Below are 23195 nucleotides of genomic sequence, written 5' to 3' on the forward strand. Positions count from 1 at the left end.
GTTAACAATCAAGAGCAGATCTCACCTCTGACTCTTACTCCTAGTCTTTTCTGACATAATCACATCACTTCTGTAGCACCTTTCATCTTCCAAGAAAATTTGGAATACTTTTTAACATAAGATGACATTACTTTCCTTCTGTCCAGTTTTTGAATCTGTACAAATCTCAAATCTGCCCAATATTACAATATTATTCCCACATTTGGGATGATTCATCTGAGACTCCTCTAAAAATTTTTGGTACATTTCAAAAGAGAGTGGTTCAGTTGATTGATCCCTTTCTCAGGCTCTTTTCAGCTGATGTCTCATAGATGGGCAGTTTCTGCATTGTCTCCATTCTACAGATATTTCTATACATACTGTTCAGCATCATCCATTATTCATCCCCTCTCTCCATTTTTGCTTAAACCTACAGGAACATGAGAAGCAGTTGCCTAAACAACATCCTTTTTGCAGTTGAACTGCAGACTCATTGAATTTACAGCATACAAGATGACTGTTATTTCCAGTCATCTTGTATGCTGCTATAGTTCCATCTAACTCAGTTCAGCCTTCTCCACAAAGTATTTCCCGAAGAATATCAACAGATTATCTTGCTCTTGAACCCAGTCTACACGTGGCATTGGCATTTATTTGCTATAGATCTTTTGTCCTCTCATGTTTAGGAGTGGTATAAAAAAAATGTTGGACAGACAAACCATTCAGGAGATTTATTATTATTACAGGCAACTCCAAGGAGTCAATAGACTCGTCGAGGGAGGCCCTAACATCATGTCAAGAACAACTATTTGACATTCACACAGTATCTATCATACCTCGTCTGAACTCATTCACAGTCATGGCACCCACAACAGATTCTAGCAAGTTATTCCACTCATTCACCACTCTCCCAGTAAAAAACCTACCTCTAACACCCTTGCTAACCAAACTCTTGCCCCTAGTTCTCTAACCACCAGTCCTATTCTCAAAAATATCTTCTGAATTAATCTTATAGAAACCCTTCAGTAATGTGAATCATATCGCCCCTTTTCTGCTTATCAACCAATTTCTGCAACCCACAAATCTTCAACATGTACTCATAAGGTTCAGTCCATAGACCTGCTATTCTTTGTCACTCATCTCTGAATCTTCTCCATCTCCTCCCCATCAAGAAGCAACTCTGGTACCCAAATCTGGGCACAGTAGTCAAGATGGGGTCTTATCAAGGCTTGATACAGAGGAACAATAACCTGTTTGTCTCTGCTCGTCAAAGTATTTTTCAGCAACCAAGTGATTTGATGAGCTGATTTACCCACTTTTGCTATGTGCCCCCTAAACTTCAACTCCCTATCCATCAACACTTCCAAATCCCTGGCCTCGTCAATCTCCTGAAGTACGGTTCCACCAATGTGATATACTGCTGCTAATCTTTTCATCCCAAAATGCATAACCTTACACTTTGCCACATTAAATTGATATTCATTCTCCTTAGCCCAGTTCTCCAAACTATCCAAATCATCCTGCAAAATTTTGACATCCTGTGCACTCACTATTGCTCTACCCAACTTTGCATCATCAGCAAACAAATGAACACTTCCTCTCAGATCCTTTCCTATATCGTTAATGAACAAATTGAACAGTAGTGGTCCAAGAACAGAACCCTGCAGCACACCACTAGTCACAGGCCATCTTTTGGACTCTACTCTTGAATAAACCACTCTCTGATATCTCTCCATCAACCACCCTCCTATCCATCTCACCAACGCTATATCCATCCCAATATGCTCCAGTTTACTGATTAGAGTTCCATGTGGTATCCTGTCAAAGGCCTTAGCAAGGTCCAGTAGAATCACTCTAAACCAATTACCCTTATCCAGTTCAGCCATCACTATGTTATAAAACATGAGCAAGTTACTGAGGCATGATCTACCCTTCACAAAACCATGCTGTCCCCCATACAGTATTCCATTTTCATCTATCCAATCCTGTATTTTCCTCTTGACTATTTTCTCCAAGACCTTGACAACGATTCCTGATATGCTGATTGGTTGGTAATTTACAACAGCAGTCTTGGAACCTCTTTTATGTAGTGGAACTGTTTTCCCCTCTTTCCACCCCCTCGGGACTAACCCAGACCCGAGACTCAAATTAAACAAAATGGTCAATCGCACTGACAATTCTTTAGCCGCTTCACGTACGACACGAGCTGGTATACCATCCAATCCCACAGATGTGTTGGCATTGAGGTTTTGTAATAGACTATTCACCTCCACTTCATTCACCACAATTCCCTTATAAGCTATTGGTTCATTCATTCCTGCAATGTCACCACCTGGATGATATACTCTTGCAAAGTGCTCGCTCAGTAATTCCACTATATCAACTGATTCGGTTACCTCCCTACCATCGGCATTCTTTAAAATCATTCTGCCATATACATTTTTTCTTTTACTTGCAACATATTGAAAACATTGTTTGGGATTCTCTTTAGCCTGTAATAAATTTAATTTAATCCTTTATCCAAGTGTGTGCAAACAAAGTTTACACCTGAAAGTATCTTCAGGACTGGGGGGAGCAAGCTACCAACACTCCTATCTCAGTATCTCCCATAATGCAAAACACATCTCCTTGCAGATATGTATAATGTTATGCATTAAGGGAAGGGCCACTACCCAGACTAGTTTCGACCTTTATTGAGGTCTCTTCAGTGGGAGCCAGGTCCAAGTCGAGATACCAAGGCAGAAGCATTAGCAAGGCCATTTCCTCCTATAGGAGCTGCCAAATGGTGTGCCACCTTTTTATTAAATTACTATGGATTTAGAGAAAGATGTTGAAAGTTTATTTTTCACTTGGTCAGACTATAATAAATTTAGTTTAATCCTTTATCCAAGTGTGTGCAAACAAAGTTTGCGCCTGAAAGGATCTTCAGGACTCGGGTAAAGTGGTACAACACCGGGCAACTCCTATCTTTTCATCAATCTCTTTAGCCTGCTTGGCTAATGTTCTTTCATAATCCGCGTTTGCTTTTCTTACCACACTCGTTACCCTTCTGACCTGCACTTTATACCGTTCATGTGCTTGCCGGTCACCTTTCTCCTTAAATTCCCTCCACAGTTGTTTCTTTTTTTGCAGCTCAAGCTTAATGGTGTTATTCATTCATTTAATCCCTACTTGATTTATTATTCGGACTTTAGGTATACCGTCAGCCATTGCCTCCTGCAAACACTTCTTAACCGCCTCTCATGCACTATCAACATCCAGTCCTTGCAGTTTTACATGCCATGGCACTGAACCAATCAAACTCCTAAGCTTGTCATACTTACCAGCCGATAATTCCACATGTACCCTGTCTTAATTGTAAATTCCACACCTTTAGCCACCTCCCAAGTCAAGACCCTATGATCACTCTCACCATGAGAACATTTCAGGGCTGCTAAGAAAAAGAGAAAATACTAATTAGGTCTGTTCTATCCTACTACAGATTGAGAAATTGGAAGTGACTTGGGAACTAACAGCCATTTTTTTTAATTGAATACTTATTGAAAGTTCAAACAAATGGTACTGTGTCTAACTCAATGAAAAATCATGACCTCATCCTAAAACCAACTTTGATCCTCTTTAATAAAAGATCTGAAATTCAAAGAAATAGATTATGATGGACATGCAAAACCAGATATCAAATATCACTTTTTTTAGAGCAATTCTATTAATATTGTTCAGTTATTTAAAATTTATTCTGATATATATATTCAGTTCATTAACATGTTAATGAATATAATGCATATCTAGGGCCATAATGCATACTAGTTGCAAGGGTGGGGGGGCATTTAATTTCATGTGGTCATACTGGATTATTTTAATTAACTGCATGGTTTTTTTTTGTTGTTTTGTTTTTTTACTTGTAACACAGGACCTTGGTATTCTGGGAGAATAAAAAAGAAGTTTCATTTTTAAATTCTGGGCTCTAAAATACGTAGAATTCACATGTTTTGATCCTTACAAAATACTTGTTAGCAGTTATAATGCCTAATAATATGTTGACTTACCAGGGATTATATCTATGGTTTATCAGATTGTTATTTATAAAAAATAGTTCATTTTGACGATATATTGTGGAGGAGCAGTTGAAAATAGTCATTTTTAGTTGGCATTGTGGTAGGCACTTGGGTATACTATTGTATCTGGAAATGCCTGAACAAAAACCATAGTATGTAATATCTTGTGAAAGTAAACCTATGATTATATTAGGAGGTAAATCATCTCTTTCAGGCATCTAAAAAAGGCAGTCATAATCTTTCTTACATGTGAATCTAATGCTTTAATAGAGGTAGTAGTTTTACTACAAATTGAGCCATTTAAATTCATTGGACATCAACTTTTTTTATGCATGATAGGTGTTCCAGTTTAAAACAGTTTCTGATTTTTCCACGAGTAGAAGGAACGTCTTCTTCCTTCTACTCATGGAGACTTACTTTATGAATCATTTTCTTGAATAGTTTTATGGAGTACTATGTAAGGAGGTCTCTTCCAGATGCTGGAGGTAATTGAACTGTACATGAATATTGCCCACATGAAAATGGAGGTATGGTTGTAGGCACTTGGGTATACTATTGTATCTGGAAATGCCTGAAAAAAAAAAAACATAGAAACAGAACAGTTGTGAGAAATTGGTTGGAGTGAGCTGGTGAGGGAATCATCAGTTAACTGGATTGTCCTCTTATGGACAACATCAAGAATTTTTAGGGAAGTCTTTGATGTATTCAAAAGTGAGAACGGTATTCCGGGGTCACTAGATTTGCAAATTATATATGCTAGCAGCTGTATAAGTGAGACATGGTATCTTTAGTTAGAAAAAGGAGAACCAAATTTTTTTGGAGGATGAGAAGTTTATGGATATAGTGTTCTTGTGGCGGGAAATGCTAGAGGAGTGTAAATCACCACAAGAAGAGAAATGCCTGGATATCTGAATATTCTGAGATATAAGGGAAAGTGGAGTGAGATCTTTCTTTTGTGAAGTGAGACTTGTTTTGGTAGTACTGAAGTTCACAAGATAGTTCTTACTCCATTGAAACATTGAGACAAAAAAATGTTATATTTTTATAATTGCTGATATACATACAGAAAAATAACATTTATTTAATTTCAGTATATTTCTATTTTTGTTTACATGCATCAGCTGTTTTAAAAATATGTTGACACACACATTTTCCTTTAAAACATCTAGTTTAACAAGACATTAGTTATGAAAGATTATAAAGCTTGGAATGTTGTAAGACTATACTTCTATCAAGTGATCGAAAGGATTCTAATACTTGAGCACTACAAGGTTTGTTGAATGAAAATAAGGAGTGGAGTGTACTGTCATTGACAAAGCTATGGATAGGATTGGAAGTTTGTGAGAGCAGGTCATTTATATAGAAGAGGAGGAGAGTGAGTGAAAGAAACAGAACCATAGAGTACTCCTGTATTGTGGGGAAATCTGAGGAGAATAAACCGTCCACCATGATATGTAGCGAGCAACCTGTGAGAAAGTTGGCAATCTAGTTACAGAGTGAGGAAGGTAGACTATAGCATGGCAGTTTAAGTGGGTCCCTTAAATATAGGTAGATTAGTGTGACGATTGTAGAGACGGTATGAAAGAGGTATTAGTCCTTGAGCACAAACTTGGAGCACAGCTAAGAAGATACATCTCATCAGTTCAAGGTTTTTGTGAACTGTTTCTAGCACAAATCCAGAGGGGGGGATGCAGTGGTTATAGTTAAAATAGATGGTGATTTGCTTCATCATTTGTACATGATTTAGAAGAGAAAAATAACTAGGAGTTCATATTGTCTTAGGTTGGTGTTATGATGATGATGCAATCTGAATCTGAGAAGTGAAGCAAAGGGCAGAAATTGTCTAGTAGACTTACTTAGTGTGAGACACAAGAAGGCACAACTGACATCAGAGCAGAAAGTATTTAATCCTTTAATTGGAAAATGTTTTTTGCTGTTGTGTCAGTGTAGACTGTGAATGAAGCTGGTACTAAAAAAAAAAAAGAACTTGTGATATGCTGAATTCACTGTTTGGACTTCCTTGGCACATTTGGTGGAAATTCAAGGCTTGGATAGGGATTCCAACAAGAATTACTTCAGTAATTTCGGTGGATAAGGTGTTGGGATCATCTTAGTTTGTTAATAATAACTATGAAGCTACCTATTCACAAAATTTCTAAGTTCGAAATTGCCAGTTAATCTGTTAGGAAACCTGCTAACTTTCAAAACTAAAAGATTTGAAGATTACCAGATTTCAAAACTAAACAGTTCTTTTTCCTTCTTTCTACTCATGGAGACTTACTTTATGAATTTCTTAATCTGTTATTATTTTTTTTTATAAACCACTAAAACGGGAGGTAAGAACTGAAAATAAATTGAAAACTTCTGATTTTAATATAATTGAATGCACCAAATAACTTAAATTACAATGTGGCATTTGCACACCACATTGCTTGACTGCACGAAGGAAGACTTCTTGGTTTCGAATCTAGTCAGTGACTAGAGGAAATTTTTCTTAAGCCTTTTTCCACCAGTTCCTGAGTTAGTTGATCTCTGGCACGGGTAAGCGGGTTTTTTGTCCTGTAAACTCAAGAAAATCGACCGTAGAACCCACACTATTTTCAGACATTAAATATATTGTGTTAGGGACCACGAGATGGCGGCACTTGTTGAGTTGTCTCTCTTCACTGCATACCGCTTAATTAGTGATTTATACAAACTGTGAAGTTTGTATAAGAAAACTTTGAGAAACTTTTCTTTTTCAGAAGTCAGAATTGTGTTGTAACTTTGCATTCAATTTACAGGTAAATTGACACTCTGCAAGACACGCAGGTGTTATATCACAAGGATTATATCATTACATCATGTAACATGCATGTGCTTCTTTCACTGTTTACCTGCTCCTCTCATTTTTCACTGTGATCACATTTAAATGAATTTAAATGTGATCGCAAGCTGTCTCATATGACACCGACAATGGCATATACATCACAGGATGTGATGATAATCCTCGAGCACCTGAACACCTTTGAACTGATTCAATGTAACTCACTGGAACTTGAAACACTGTGAATTTCATTCCTTATCAAACTTAAGAATTCCATAGATTCCACCTTTACATTTGTTATTATTAATAATAACAAATCTCCATGCAGTCAACAGACCTTGTCATTGGAGATCTGGCTCAACCATTTCTATATCTTGCATTGAACTTAAAACTTGTTCATATTCTTAGCATTCACTTGTTCTGGCAATGTTTGCACTCACCTGATACTCTTTATAAAAAAATATGCTTTTTGCCACACTTTCATACATCTCTCAGAGATGGTTTCTTAATCGTATCCTCCACTCTGTATATAATTCCTATTGTATTAATCCATATTTTGAAAAAAGAAATATGAGACTAAGTAAGTGTCCACAATTTTGTTTAAATTTTTTCTGCTGTCTAATTTCATGTTAACAGTTGTACATGTACTTGTACCTGAAACCTCATTGTGGAAATTCCAGACATTATCTTTTGAAGCCCTACAACATCCACTGTATGGTACCTACTTTACTCTTTTGGACTGTTATTTGATTTGGGCACTATAAAGCATTGAAAGCTATAATACACCATTATTCAAGAGAGGAGAAGGTAAGGAATATGTAGCTTACTGCCCACCAGAAAAATTTATTTTAGCATGTGTAATGGTGAATTAGTCCCTTTTATGTGTAGGTGGCAGGGTTGTTCGTCCTGCCAAACTGCCAGAAAAACACATGCAATTAACAGACATAATGGAGCAACAACAACAGCTTGTATATGGACTGAATGTATTCCAACCCAGGCAGATTATAGTGAGAGAGAGAAAAAAATCATTATATATGTTATGATAATTTTAATAAATATATTATTCATACTTTTCTGACTTTGTAGAATGTTAATTAAATAATGTGAGGAGAAAAATGTGCACAGTACTCAATTACTGTGAAATTTGGTTGCAGGAATGAAGAGCTTGCCTTTGTGCTATAAGTTCTCTGAACAAGTCAGTTTTAAACCTTGGAATGCAATACGATCTTTCTAAGTCTCATATAAGGACTAATAGAAAATAAGGACTTCGCCTAACTTGATAACTAGAAGATAAGCCTCCTTGGTTTTGAATTAGCATTATTCTCAACCAGTCAATTATTTGGCTGGCCTGTACAAGTCCAGAGCAGACCAGATAATTAAGAAATTGCTGTATTTAAAGCAATAACAACCACAGCAAAAGTAACAGGCTAGTCGAAACAAGTGACATGTCTAATACTGCTAAATTGATTTGTAAATTATGTGAAGAGAGTCAGACATGGTCTCTGATATAGAATCTTAATTAGATTATGTTGTAATGAGTATATAGCACTTCTCCTGTGAATAATTTTTAGATTTGTTTTGCAATTTGTTTTGGATTCAATCTTCAATATACCATTTGCAATTATTTAAAATTCATTTGGAATAAAAAAAAATGCAAAATGGAATGCTATTCAAAATTTCTCTTCTTCATTTGACACAATGTTTGAAATTTGTTTTTGGAATGTACTTGAATTTTTTTTATGTTGCTCCTACCCACAAAAGACTACCCCACTCCTCCCTACAGTACATTAGTATCTTGAGTGGGTTAGATAATCCAGAAACTTTGCTCTAGAGATCAAATGTAGCATTTTTTTCAAGACCACTTCAGGCCTCCACTAGGCAGGGAACTGCTTATTGGAGGCTTGAAGTGGTCTATTCCCTACACTCAAAAACACCAATGCTGTCTGTGGAATTCACATCCTGTTGATTGTAGAGTGGATGTGCTATCTGCTCATTCAACTTGATCATCATGATTAGCATGATGGCAGTTTGTTAAGTGGGCCCCTTAAATATAAGTAGATTAGTGTGAAGATTGTAGAGACAGTATGAAAGAGGTATTAGTACTTGAGCACAAGCTAGGAGCGCAGCTAAGAAGATACATCTCATCAGTTCAAGGTTTTTGTGAACTGTTTCTAGCACAAATCCAGAGGGGGGGATGCAGTGGTTATAGTTAAAATAGATGGTGATTTGCTTCATCATTTGTACATGATTTAGAAGAGAAAAATAACTAGGAGTTCATATTGTCTTAGGATGGTGTTATGATGATGATGCCATCTGAATCTGAGAAGTGAAGCAAAGGGCAGAAATTGTCTAGTAGACTTACTTAGTGTGAGACACAAGAAGGCACAACTGACATCAGAGCAGAAAGTATTTAATCCTTTAATTGGAAAATGTTTTTTGCTGTTGTGTCAGTAAAAAATTAATGATGACATGCTAGTACTCAGCCAGTCATCATTAACAGGAATTCATAATATCCATTCAGATATCAAAGGAGTAGATTCCTAAGGTAGGAAAAAAAATTGAGAAGTCATATTGCTATCATACTACACAGTTATTTTCACTGAATTACTTTTCTGTAGAATTATTTTTAGTGCATTATGAATGCTTATGAATTACTTTTAATTGAATATATACCCTAGTTTAGAGAATTAATCTTTTTAAAAAGGTCCCGCCATCATAACAAAACTGTTCCCTGGTTGAAGAAAACAGAGTATATATCTACTGAGTTCAGCAGATATGGTCACAGTAGTGAAAAAACGGAGACAAAGTAAGTGAATGAATAGTATTTATAAGGATTGTAATTATTATATCGTATAATGATTTGTTACTGTATCAGAACTTAGTGATTATTAGTTTGTAGTGAATTGCTGATTATATGCTGTGTAGTTATGTGAGTTTTGGAATGCAGTCCAATTCCACTATAGTAATAGAAACTTTGGGATGACTGCTATTCTTTCTCAGATGTGGTTATCTTCATATAAGTTTATTTAAATGAAGGACTTGAAATTATTTTTCTGCAGTCCCGTTCTAAAGGAACGCGGTTTTTTTTAGAATGGAATTTATCAAAATGGCATATAAAGTAATTCACATTCACTTCTTTCCCTTAAGGTTACTCAAAGTTCATTACCTAAATGTGATGAACCTTGTAGTGATAACTTGTGGTATGGTTGGCAGAGTAGGGCAGTCTGTGGGTTCAACTAAGTCTAAGACGACTTTTATCAACCTCTAATAGATTAACATGCTGCTCATTTAGGCCTACATTTTTTTTTTTTTTTTTTTTTTTTTTTGTGTGTGTGTGTTCTTATTCATGGCATTTTTGAAGTTAGCACAATGATCAAGGTTAATTTAATGGTTCACATCTTACATGAATGCAAATCTAATGAGAGTCACATCCAACTTCTGCAGTCCTTCTTTCTACAGTGCAGCATTGTTGAACATAATATTAAAAAAAAAAGCTCTGGAATCTTAAACATAAAAACATCATAATTCTACCCTCATACAGAAGAAATATGCTAATAATCTTTCAACAATGCAGATTATAAGAAAGAAATATTGAATGACTGTAACACTTGTAGATAAATTATTTTTAACAATCCCATGCACATTACAAGTTGCAAAATTTATAGTACATCATTGCCTTTTTTTGTAGCTAAGTGATTGAGGAAAAAGAGGAAACCTGTTGTCTTACAGCTAAAAAAATCTAAGTTCAATACTGACATTACAACCGGTAAACTTCCCTCTACCTTTAAAAAAGCAAAAATATTTTCAATTTTAAATCCTGGTAAGCCTAACCATAACCATGGAAAGTTACTGACCTATCACTCTCCTTAGCTGTTGTTATAAACTCTTTGAAAGACTTATTTATAATAGAATAAACTCTACAATTTTTAAATATGTCCCAGTGGAAGAAGCTGGCTTCATACCAAATTGTGGGCGCGTTGTAACCAGGTTCTCTCTTTAGTAACTCATATAGAAGCTGGTTTTCAAAAATGTTTTAATCTGCAGCATTTATTGATTTATCAGCAGCTTTTGACACTATCTGGAGACAAGGCCTTCTATATAAAGTATATAAAATCATCCCATGTAAAAAAATAATCCATATCATTAACAATATTCTAAGAGATAGACGATTTATAGTGGCCATAGATAATAAAACTAGTAGCGAGAGGAAGTTGAATAATGGATTGCCACAGGGATCTGTTTTATCTCCCTTATTATTCAATTTGTATATATCTGATTTTCCCGTCACTACATCAAGGAAATTCTGTTATGCTGATGATATAGCAATAACTATACAACATAAATGCATAAATCATATAGAAGAAATTCTAAAAGCTGACTTAACTATACTGGATGAATATTTTAAAAGATGGAGATTTTGTTTAAATCGGAGCAAAACATATCTTGTTTTCATCTAAATAATAACCTTGCAAATGTGGAACTAAAAATTGAATTGAACAACACTATATTTCCATATAATAAATTTCCTAAGCACTTGGGAGTCACACTTGACTGTTCTCTCACTTTCAGGCAACATCTCTCAAAATTGGCATATAAACTAAGGACATGTAATAATATCCTACAAAAACTCTGTGGCACTACTTGGATGCCACAGAGTCTGATAAGCACATAAGGTGCATTCTTTTATAATATGTTACATAGTCTGTCATGGATACTCTGTTGAACCCTAAGTGCCTCTACCCTTCGGACAACAGCCCTTGCTCTGGTATTCTCAAGTGCTGAATACTGTGCTCCTGTGTGGCTAAATAGCCCTCACACAAGGATTATCGATTCTCAATTGAATAATACCTTAAGGCTAATTACAGGTCTTTAGATCTATTCCAAATTATTGGTTACCTCTTTTAGCAGGCATTATTCCTACAGAATTATGCAGATTGAATTCCTTAGTTGTTCATGAATTTCAAAAAATTTCTGGTAATCCAAACCTACCTATTCATCAGGACCTCCCAACTCTTAACATCAATAGATTGAAATCTCGCCACCCATCACTACGTGTAGCAGAACAACTAGTCATAAATAACTTTAATCCTCTATCAAAATGGGAGGAAATATGGAAGGAAAATACAAATGAACATTTGCATAACATTTTTAAAGGTGATCAAATCATAACAGGATTGGATCTACCTTGCAAAATCTGGACAATACTAAATTGGATTCAGACAAACCATGGCCTGTGTGGAGATACTCTCTACAAATGGAACAAACAATCATCTCCAATATGTGACTGCGATGCGCCACAACAGACTATGCAACATATTGTAAAAGAATGCACGTTACGTGCACATCAGAATGACTGGAATGGCTTTTTACAAGTGGCTCCTGAAGCTGTGACCTGGATTACAAATTTAGATCTGAATTTATTTTTATATATACTTCTTTATTATAACATAATAAGAATTTTGTTTTAATTTTTTAATTCCTTGGATTAGATTATGTTTTCCTTTAAAGTTTTTAACTTAAGATATTTGAAACTCTTCAACCCTGTTATGTATATAATGACATCATTTTCTCTTTTTTAACATCGTGTTTTTGCCATGAGCTATGTATGTATGTATGTACAGCTAAAAATTGTAGATTTTGGATAAATATTAAGGAAGACTGTTCTAAAGAATAGAGGCAGATGAAAAGAAAAGGGAAAAAAATAAAAGATAAGAAATTGGTTTGGTTAAAGGACGTGCACTGTGTATGGATGTAATGCAGCAGCAGCCAGATTTTCGGAACAGTGCCTAACTGATTGTGAAAATATCTGTAGAAAAAGCCCCAAGACAGAAACAGAACATATGTGAGAAAGTGACTTGAGGGAGTCTTTGAGAAGAAGAAGTAATCTGCTGATCAGATTTTAACCTTGGGAGGAGGGTGGGGGATTAAGATGTTTTTCTGGAGGCAGCGAAGTAAATTGCATTGTCACTGTCCATAGCTAAACCTTAGAAGTCTAAAATGCTGATGGAGCAAATAATTTGGCCACTGCCATGTTCAGTACATCAAACTTCAGTTTAGAAGTGAACTATGTAGCACTCCTACCCCTCAGAGGAAATGCCAAAACTTTGTGGTATTAGGCATCACTAGGTGGCAGTTTGTTGCCTGATATAATACTACCACTTCACTTATTGGAAGTTTGAAGTACCCAAAAACCATGTGTACATTTCAGAGCAAATCTCAGTTACTTTACCCTCCCCTATTTCTTCCAGAAAATCACCTTTGCGAGAGTACATCTTTACAACAATTATACTTCATCCACCACTAGATAGTTTACTTTACAAACTAATATTAAAACTTCAGAGGCTTCCAGATCAACTTGCAAATAATCTCATTATCACCATAATGCTAATTACGAGTATACACCATATTGGTCTGTTCCGGTCTCATTATCCATCAAATATCCTTTTTTTTTTTTTTTTGAGGTCTACCCTGCCTTCTCTTCCCAATTGGCTTATATTTCAGTATTTGTTTAGGATATTGGTTGTTGGCCATTCGGTTTACATGTTCTATCCATTTTTGTTTATAATTGTTTAGTTTCTCTTCTATTGATTTTCTTTTTAGTTCTTTTAAAATGTCTTCATTCCAACATCATTTCAAAGCCAAATACAGAAACTATAAAAGTTTCATGTGAAAATTGACCAGAGAGTTTGCGGGAATACTACCGCTGCCATACTACGAGTTGCCCTAACCAAACCTAATAGGAAAAGCACGAACGCTAAAAATGCCTGTATATTGCCTTCTGTTGGTCCATTTTGATAGGTTTCACTAATCTGAAAGCTGTGTCAAACTCATTGGTTTTCATCAGAGACTAGGCAGAAACCTAAGAGAGCAAAAACTCTCGGTACTAGGGAACTTGAAGTGCCAGAGAAGTGTATTTTCCATAAGCGAACTCTCGGTCGATGCATAAATATTTACTAAAATAAAGAGCCAAAGACTTCATTTCGGCTATGCAAAATTATATAAATTAAGTGTATATTGAATCCAACATCATCAAAGCCAAATACAGAAACTATAAAAGTTTCATGCAGAAACTATAATATTCTATAATTGGATTTAATATACACTTAATTTATGTAATTTTGCATCGCCAAAATGAAGCCTTTGGCTCTTTATTTTAGTAAATACTTTATGCACTGACCGAAAGTTCGCTTATGGAAAATACACCTCTCTGACACTTCAAGTTCCCTAGTACTGAGAGTTTTTGCTCTCTTAGGTTTCTGCTTAGTCTCTGACGAAAACCAATGAGTTTGAAACAGCTGTCAGACTAGTGAAACCTATCAAAATGGACCAATAGAAGGCAATATACGGGCGCTTTTAGCGTTCCTGCTTTTCCTATTAGGTTCGGCTAGGGCAACTCGTAGTATGGCAGTGGTGCCCACAAGCTGTCTGGTCAATTTTCGCATGAAACTTTTATAGTTTCTGTTTTATAGTTTTATAGTATTTATCTATTCTATTATAATAATCATCGTATAATCAAATAATTTTGCTGCCGTTATTCTGCCAGCGCACCTGGAGGGAGTCTGATTAGTGGTTGCTTCTGAGTCCATGATGTGTACAGGAGTTGGGTGAAATTTTCCATGTGTATATCTTAGCAAGGAATCCATTATTGTATATTCCATGTCTCACTCACTTTTTGCTAAACTTATAACAACAACTGTGAAGAGTCAAGCAGAGAGAAATCTCTTTGCAAAAACCTTCAAGCTTTATTTCACAGATATGTGTGGTCTTAATTTGAACCTTGGCAATGTTTATTTCTGCTTCCAGTCTGCAAAGCCATGTGTACTACTTAAATAAAAGAGCCAATAGGCTTCACTTCGGCAATGTAACATTATTTAAATTAAGGGGATATAAATTTTTTCAAAGCCGAATAAGAAACTCCAAGATCGGAATCAAAGATTCCAATCAAAGGCTACAATCTGCCGAAACTTTTATAGTTCACTATATTCGGCATGAAACTCTTTGATTCTGATCTTTGAGTTTCTTATTCGGCTTTGAAAAAATGTGGGATTTATATCCCCTCAATTTAAATAATGTTACATCGCCGAAGTGAAGCCTATTGGCTCTTTTATTTAAGTAATTTATGGGTGCACTTTTTTGACAACTCATATAGCAAAGTATATAAGTTCTTTTCGCTATAACGTCAGTATTACCTGGTCTACCTACTTACTGATGAGACCTCAATAAAGGTCGAAACCGGTCTGGGTAGTGACTTTCCACCATAATGTATAACATCATACATCTCCATAGGAGATGTGTTTTACATTATGGGTAATACTAAGAAGCGTGAACAGAACTTTACCCACCTTTGCTATGAGTTGCCCTAGTGTTGTACTACGTGCTTTAGCTTACGCTACAATCCGCCGAAACTTTTATAGTTCACTATATTCGGCATGAAACTCTTTGATTCCAATCTTTGAGTTTCTTATTCGGTTTTGAAAAAATGTGGGATTTATATCCCCTAAATAAAAACTATGTGTACTTTTCCTAACTATCTGTTTATTGCTGTTCATCAATTGCTGTTTGGCTTTGTTGAGACTATTGTTGTTTTCAATTGTTTGTTGTATGAATTTACAATTGTATTTTCTTATTTCTCTGTGATAAGTTTTCTGATCATTTTGCACAATTCAGTATATTCAATTTTATTCTGTAGGTTATTTGATTGTTTCATTTCTCTTTGTTTCTTCAGAAATTTTGTCTTGTTTCTGTTTTGTGGTACCAGCTATTTCAAGTGAGTATTGTAAAAGGTTTTGGGTAATAACGTCATTATTATCTGATGGATCAGTATTGTCATCTATAATAAAATTTTTAAATCTGTTATGTTGGAATATATCTTTTTTAATGCTGAGTTTGTGTACATCTATGTTTTGCTTTGATCTTCAAAACATTTTCTTCTTTCTTTGAAGGTGTTTATTACACAGCAGTCTTGAAAGATGTTTTTCTTATTGCTGGGGATAAAGTCCATTTCACTAGTTTTTCCATTTGGAATTTCCTTGTCCACTTCCTATGTGTTTTTTTCTTGAAAAAGAAATTCATGATGCATAGGTTTTCTTTTTCTGCAAAATCTATTAACCTTGCTCCTCTATCATCTTTCATGCCATATCCAAAATTTCCCAGTTTTGGTTTGGTTTTTGTTTCAGTTCACAATAATTTTGGTTATCAGTTTTGGTTTTAGTTCACTATTTGTTCACTATTTTGGTTGAATGCTGTGTGTTTTAACTGTTTCTACAATTTTTTATTAATAATGTTGTGCAAAAGTTGACATATGTAGTATTTTATTCATTTTGTGTAGCTATAAAATGGGTTCATCTCCAAGAAAGCATCCAAAAATATGCACTCTTTCTCAGCACACATCCATGACTCAAAGGCAAATTGCCAATCATTGTGGTTTTGGTTTGGGCACTGTTTTTAAAGAGGTATAGGGAGGCAGGTACTTTGTCTCCCAACAGAAAAGGAAAATGTGGGCATAAAAGGAAAACTACATTTACTCAAGATGTTTACTACTTAGGAAAAGCAAAATGAATCCAAGATTGTCTGCTGTAGACTTGAAGAGAGACTTGGCAGTTAGTGGGGTTAATGTTTCTTACATGACAATTTGTTGAAGATTGTTGGAAGCAGGGAGGACTGCCCACAGGCCAAAAAAAAAAAAAAACTGTTGTATAGAAAAAATTTACTTATAAGAAGTAAACCGCTCTCCTTAAATCAGTGGCTGGGAAGATTTCTCCCTCCCAGCATCAACAAGCTCCTAAACACCCAGCTAAAAAGATGTTCTAGAGTTGTTTTACACATGATGGTTCAGTATCACTTGTGCCTATTAACAGTATGATGAAAAGTGACCAATACATAAAAATATTGGAGAAAAGATCCAGAAACACAAAAACTCATCTCCGAACAGGATCTCGCTCCATGCCAAACTTCAAAAAATATGAAAGAGTTCCTAAAAAATCACAACATCCAAATGCTTCAGTGTCCAGGTAACTCTCCTGACATTAACCCAATAGAAAATTTGTGGGCCATAGTGAAAAAGAGACTCGGAAAATTAAATTGTGATACAAATGATAACTTAATACAATCCATTATAAAAGTATGGTTTCCAGATATAGAAATAAGAACATTTTGCTCTACATTGATAGAGTCTATGCCTAAGCGAATTAATGAACTTATTAGGAACAGAGGAGAACGTATAAATTATTAGGTAAAGTTCTGAGTTTAATTATTGTACTTATTTTCTTGTGAAATTAAAATTTTCTTTAAAATGCGAGTGTTCGGATTAATTTGTTCGTTACTGTATCATAATCCTTAGGAAATTACATATAAAAAAGATTGCTTGATTGTCTGTGGAAATACTAGTGATGGTGGTGGGCGGTAGATGGCGTTGGTGTGGTTGGTTGATTGAGTGGTGGAGACAGATAGAAGTAGAGTAGGTGTCCTCCCTCAATGAGTCTTTGGACTTCCTGGAGGTGTCACATAATAATAATAATAATATTGTCAGAGCAGTTGTTCTTCACTACTCCAGCAAATGAAATAGATATATATTTTTTTATTTATTATACAGCGTTTGCATATTACAATAGTATATGGCATAGGCACATCTACTATGCTAGCTGGAAAGCAGAATTAAACTGCTAAGTTGAATTCTGTGATCTCAGAAAAGTTTTATATGGATTTTTATCTGCTTTCCAAGGAAAAACTGCAAAGTTAATATTGAAGGTCAGTACAGTATATTAAGCCTTCACATATCAATGAGAGTATTATGTACTCAAATGGATAGCAAGTAGCATGTGTTTTATGAAGCAAGATGAAATCTAAAGTAAAATTATTTTCCTTGGAATTGCCATTGGAACTGTGCAATTAAATGTACTCATATTGCAGCCTGGTTAGTCGAGAAGTTAGCATATCCGCTCTCCAGCCAAAAGGCTTTGGGTTCGAATCTTGCCGTGGGCATGGTGGATTGAGTGGTGGAGACAGATAGATGTAGAGTATATATATATATATATATATATATTATTATTATTATTATTATTAAACTTGCATGCTAAAAGAAAATATATGTAAGCATAAGTCAAGTGCGTTTTTTTTTTTTTTTTTTTTTTTTTTTTTTTTTTTTTTTTTTTGTCACATAAGGAATTTGAGAGGTACGGCAGTTTGAATGAATGAATAAAAACAAAAAAAAAACAAAAAAAAATAGAGGAAAAAAAATGATAGGACAGATAAATGCTGCAAAGAAAGTTCTCATATAGTGAAGGGAAAAATACAGGACTTTTAGCTGAATGCTATGTGCTTTTGTATGTTATTGAATCAGAGTAAGAGAATTTTCTTTGAGCTTATATTGTGTAATTCTTAGAAGTGTCATATAAATATATTTTATATTTGATAATTTAAGTTAGATATACAGGATAGTAGAAATTAATCTTTGCTAATTGAAATTCTGCAGAGAATATCACTTCTGTCATATTCCTTTAAGGGAGAAAGAAACAAAGTAATTTATCATCATCATCATCATCAAATTCCTGCCATGTACCCTCAAGGGGTGTACAGGATATGATAGTATTACATGAAAAATTTACATCATTACTAACTTCCTATCTACAATTTTCCTCCAAGTCAGTCTGTTACTTATCAAGACTCCAACATTATCAGATGTTATATTTCTATCTTCTAAGGCACTTTCTACCATATCAATCCACCTATATCTTGGGCTTCCTCTAGGTATTTTTCCTGCCAACCTGGAAGAGAACACTTTCTTTGCTAATCTCTCTACCATTCTGTTTACATGATCACTACCTGAGATTAGCTCTGCTAATGCATTCCTGGATGCTAACAATGTCAAGTTCTTTTCTAATATCATCGTTTTTAATATGATATTGCCATTGATGCCATCTGTTCATATCCCTGATCTTTCTCAGGATTCTCATATCTGTTGTCTCTAGTCTTTGGTCAAGTGTTTCACTTCTGACCCAGCTCTTAGATCCATACATTAAAATTGGTTTGAATATGGTCTTTTATACAGCTAATTAGTGTTTTGGCTAATTTCTCTCTTATTCCATATAAATGTATTCAGTTGACTTCATACCATACCAGCTTTGTTGATTCTGTTGTCTATTTCCATATTTAATTTACCATCTTCACTAAAAATCATGCCTAAGTAGCTGAAATGTTTTACTTGTTCTATAGGTTCTCCATTCACAATGCAGTTGATATTTTCAATACTTCTGCCTATTTTCATTGTCTTTGTCTTTTTATTGCTGACCTTCATACCATATCCATTACAACAGTTATTTAATTTAGTCAGGGAATCTTGTAGACTTGTATCGGATTTATATAGAAGTATAACATTGTCCACATAAAGCAAAGAGCTGACATTAAAATCTCCAATTTTGATATTAGGTTTAATACCACTTTCCCTCATAATGTGATCTATACGGATAATGAATAACAGAAGGGATAATGTACATCCTTGTCTAACACCAGATTAAACCATCTTCCTTTCCTTTAGTATTACATGGTGATCAGCATTCATTTTACACAAATTATGGACTCTACAACTGTGTTATAAATAATTATTTTAATTTTCTGACGTTTCGACCTTCACATTAAGGTCATCTGGAGTATTCACATATATATACAGAGACAAGCTAAGTTAGATTTTGCACGGTATGCCGAAGAGACAATGATTTTATCAACAGTTATTCTCCTGACCTGACTTCTAGTGAAATTAAAATAATATTACAATAAGTAAATAAAATAAAATATATTAACTACATCAAAGCTATATTCTATTTAAGACAACATCGGAGAAACATTCTTTCATAGAGATAGTTTTGTTACGGTAAAAATCATTTCTAATTTAACATGACAATTGTTATATTAGATTTAGGATCCTGGATTACCTATGGTCCTATTTATAATTAACTCTTAGGGAGAAAGGTTAAGTGGGTAGAATATGTGTCTTCCATATTCTTGGGATTTTTAGACCATCATTATTGTTAAGATTAGGGTGATTGATAAGAATCTCACAGGCCTGCTTATCAGAAAAAAAAGAAACATAAACTACACATTAAATATAATAACTATGATCAAGCTGGTCTTTCTGCTCATGCACTGACCACTTTACATTGAATTGACTGGAAAAGCACCTGTTGTTTACATCACACCAAAACATGGTATGAATGTAAATTTAAGGAGGCGTGTGAGATTTTTGTCAATCTTCTTTTTAATATGAAATTCAATTTTATCATGCTCAAGACTGAATGGTGATCTCTTCCAATTTCAAATCCTCTGTACACTCTCATGTCCTGCACCAGGGAGAAAAGATCACTGTCAACAATAACATTTTCAATGAGAAGTCTTATTCCTTGCCTCTTCTCTTCATATGAATTTGTGCACATTTGTATGTTGAAACATTGTGTTAGTAATAACCAGTCCATGTCCTGAACAGAAATCCAACAGGTATTTGCCATTATTATTAGCTTTGCTCTTTTGTCCAAATTTTCCCAAAACATTTTTGTATGTCTGATAATCATTTCCTACTCTTCTATTTAGATCCCCAACAAGGACCAACTTTTCCTTTTTTGTTGTATCAGTTGCTTTCTCTGAATCCTCAAAAAATTCCTGCACTTCTACCTTAGTAGAAGCTTCTGTGGGATAGACACAAATAAGTCTCATTGTCCAGTTCCCCCATTCTGATGTTTTCCCACATCACTCTACTTGAGACTGCTTGCCTTTCAAGATGATTAGTCTCTTATTTAGTGTTGAATACTTTGACTACTCCTTTTCCTTGATTGCCATTGCCTGAATATAACATTTTGTATTTATTGTTCAAAAAGATCTCACCAGTTTTTGTCTTTTTTGTTTCAGTCACCCCTATTATGTTGATCTGGTACTTATCCAATTCCTTAGTTAGCTGCATTTTTTTCCCATTCAGGCCTCTTATGTTGATAGTACCGATATTGAACTCTGGTGATGTTGAGTTGGGGCGTGTTTTAGGATTTGTTCCAGTAGCTGACTTTTTGGTGTTTGCCCTGGTTCCCTGGCGAAAACAATGGGGGCCTTGTTTAACCGGGCATTGCCCTAGCCAATATGAAATTCTATCGTGTTGTACCATCATTTTATATTTTGGTTTCAGCCAATAAGAATGCAATTGTTCGGCTATATCCCAAATTGTCAGCCCATCCTTGTTCATTCAGTATCCAGGTAGATACCTAACAGGGTTCACCACGAGAAGGTGAGGATTGGACATTAGATCAGAAGTGCTGGTCGGTTCTCCACATTCCTTTAAAGGCTATATGGAGGTCTCCTCTCAGTTATACAGCTTTGACCCTTAAGCACCTATAGTACTTATGTATTTGTTTGCAGTAGATATTTTAATTTTTTTTTTTTATACTCTGAGTTTGATTCTTTCGAATTCATAATATGCTGATCTTTGAAGTTAGTGCACCATCACCAATATGAATCTAAAACATTCTAACCAACTAATAAACAAAAATAAAATTATATTTATAAAATTATAAATATAGTTAATTTATTTTCCATGACTGATTGTTAACATAATAGGTTGGTTATAGAAAAAAGTGGGGATTAAAAATATCAAAAAGTCTTCCTTTCCTGAATAGAGGCGATTCTTGTTTTCTGTTGACTTTTTTTTGTTATTTTTTTAAAATATTTTTCATATGCCATAGTATCTGTTCTGCAGTCTGGAAATTAGTCCATGTTCTACTCATTCCTAAGAAGGGTGACTAATCTTTGCAGTCTAATTACCATCCAGTTCCTTTCACTTTACTATTTTCTTAAGTAATGGAGAAAACCATTAACACTCAACTTCTGTACTATCTTGAATTTTCTCAACTAATAAATGATCAACATTATGGATTCCACCACTGTCAATCAATAGGGAATCCTCTTGCTTATGTTATCCAACTTTGCACATATCTTGTGGAAAAATTTGAGGAATCTGAAGTGTTCACTCTTGATATCTCTAAGACATATAAGTTTGGTGCATAAAGACTAAGCTTCCATCCTTTGGTCACTTTTCTAACTTCTGCAACTAGGTTGCCAGCCCTCTCTCTGGATGCACATTACATGTGACAATGGATGGATCATTATCCTCAAACTTTGCAATTGGTGATTCACAAGGCACTGCAAATCTAATACACAGTTATGCTGATGACAGTACATTGTATTTTCCTTTCTCATTTCACAAGTCTTGCACTACACAAATCAACAAATCTTTTAGAATATTGACTTTAACAATAATTCTTTCCAAACCAATCTTCAATGGGGTTCTGATATTCCTGTTAATTTCTGTACTGGTAAAACTTAATCCCTTTTAAAATTGGAGTTTTCTTTTGAGATGTTACTTTTCCTTTCAGCTATTATCTAGTTTACAAATCCATTCAACAATTCTGTTCTCTCATTTGGAGTGTTGTCCTTAAAATGCTTGACTCAGTACAGAAGAGAACAGTTAGGTTGATGAATGACCCATCTTTTGTTGATTATCTCTACTCTCACCAATTTCAGTTTGTTGTTTACATTTTCTACCAATATATCCATAGACACTGTTCATCAGAACCAGCATCAGTAGGTCTCTCAGTCTCTTCTAAATGTGTTAAAATGTTCAGTAGTTATTCAGCACCCCTTTACAGCTCAGCTCAACTCCAAACTCACAGAACAAATTGTGTGTGTGCGCGCACGCGCGTAAAAGAATTGCCTTTTTCTAGATTGGATCACATAGGGAAATTTTGGTTCATCAGCCCAAATGTTTGCATTTTATTCCGAGATGGTGTTCGATTAGATTTATCTAGTATTAGCAGTTGTGCAGGGAAAGTAATGTCTTTGGTGTCTTTAAGAGCAAAGGACACCAAGTAAGTCAGGCGAGGAAGATATGAACATGTGTTTATTACTACCATTATTATTACATGGGTGTCTGATGATTCATCATGGGATGCCTATGCAATATTTCTTCCATATCTGAAGAAGCCCCATGTAATTAGAATGAAACTAATATCGGTACGTAAGTTGACATACTTAGAAAAATTAAACATGGAAACTATATCGTTCATAGGATGACAAATGGTCAGTAAAATTGCTAATTATTAAAAAAAAAGAAAAATCGGAATTTTGCTGACTGCTATCCTATTAACGCTATAGTGGCGCTTTTTGAAAATGATTCTTTAATTGTAAATTTATATTCTGTTCCATTATCAATGTACTGAGGTTGCTTATAATACATAGGAAAAGATTTTACAGCTAATAAATTTATTTAGTGTAAGTTTAAATTTCCTTCTTCAATTTTCTAAACATGAGACTAATTGTGGCGTTAA

The 23195-nt window shown here is 34.8% G+C and overlaps 1 protein-coding gene across 1 annotated transcript in view; it reads left to right on the forward strand.

The window, feature by feature from the left end:
* The window catches only part of atms (RNA polymerase II-associated factor 1-like protein antimeros), a 249647-nt gene that overhangs the window by 69576 nt on the left and 156876 nt on the right, over nucleotides 1-23195 (forward strand). The window contains exon 5 of the mRNA XM_090398808.1: nucleotides 9545-9646. Coding sequence (XP_090254934.1) covers nucleotides 9545-9646 — 102 coding nt within the window. The remainder of the gene's footprint in view (nucleotides 1-9544; nucleotides 9647-23195) is intronic.

Source organism: Typopeltis vanoorti, chromosome 10 (genome assembly GCF_054136105.1).
Source record: "Typopeltis vanoorti isolate ZY-2024b chromosome 10, IOZ_Tvanoo_1.0, whole genome shotgun sequence".
NCBI lineage: Eukaryota > Metazoa > Arthropoda > Arachnida > Uropygi > Thelyphonidae > Typopeltis > Typopeltis vanoorti.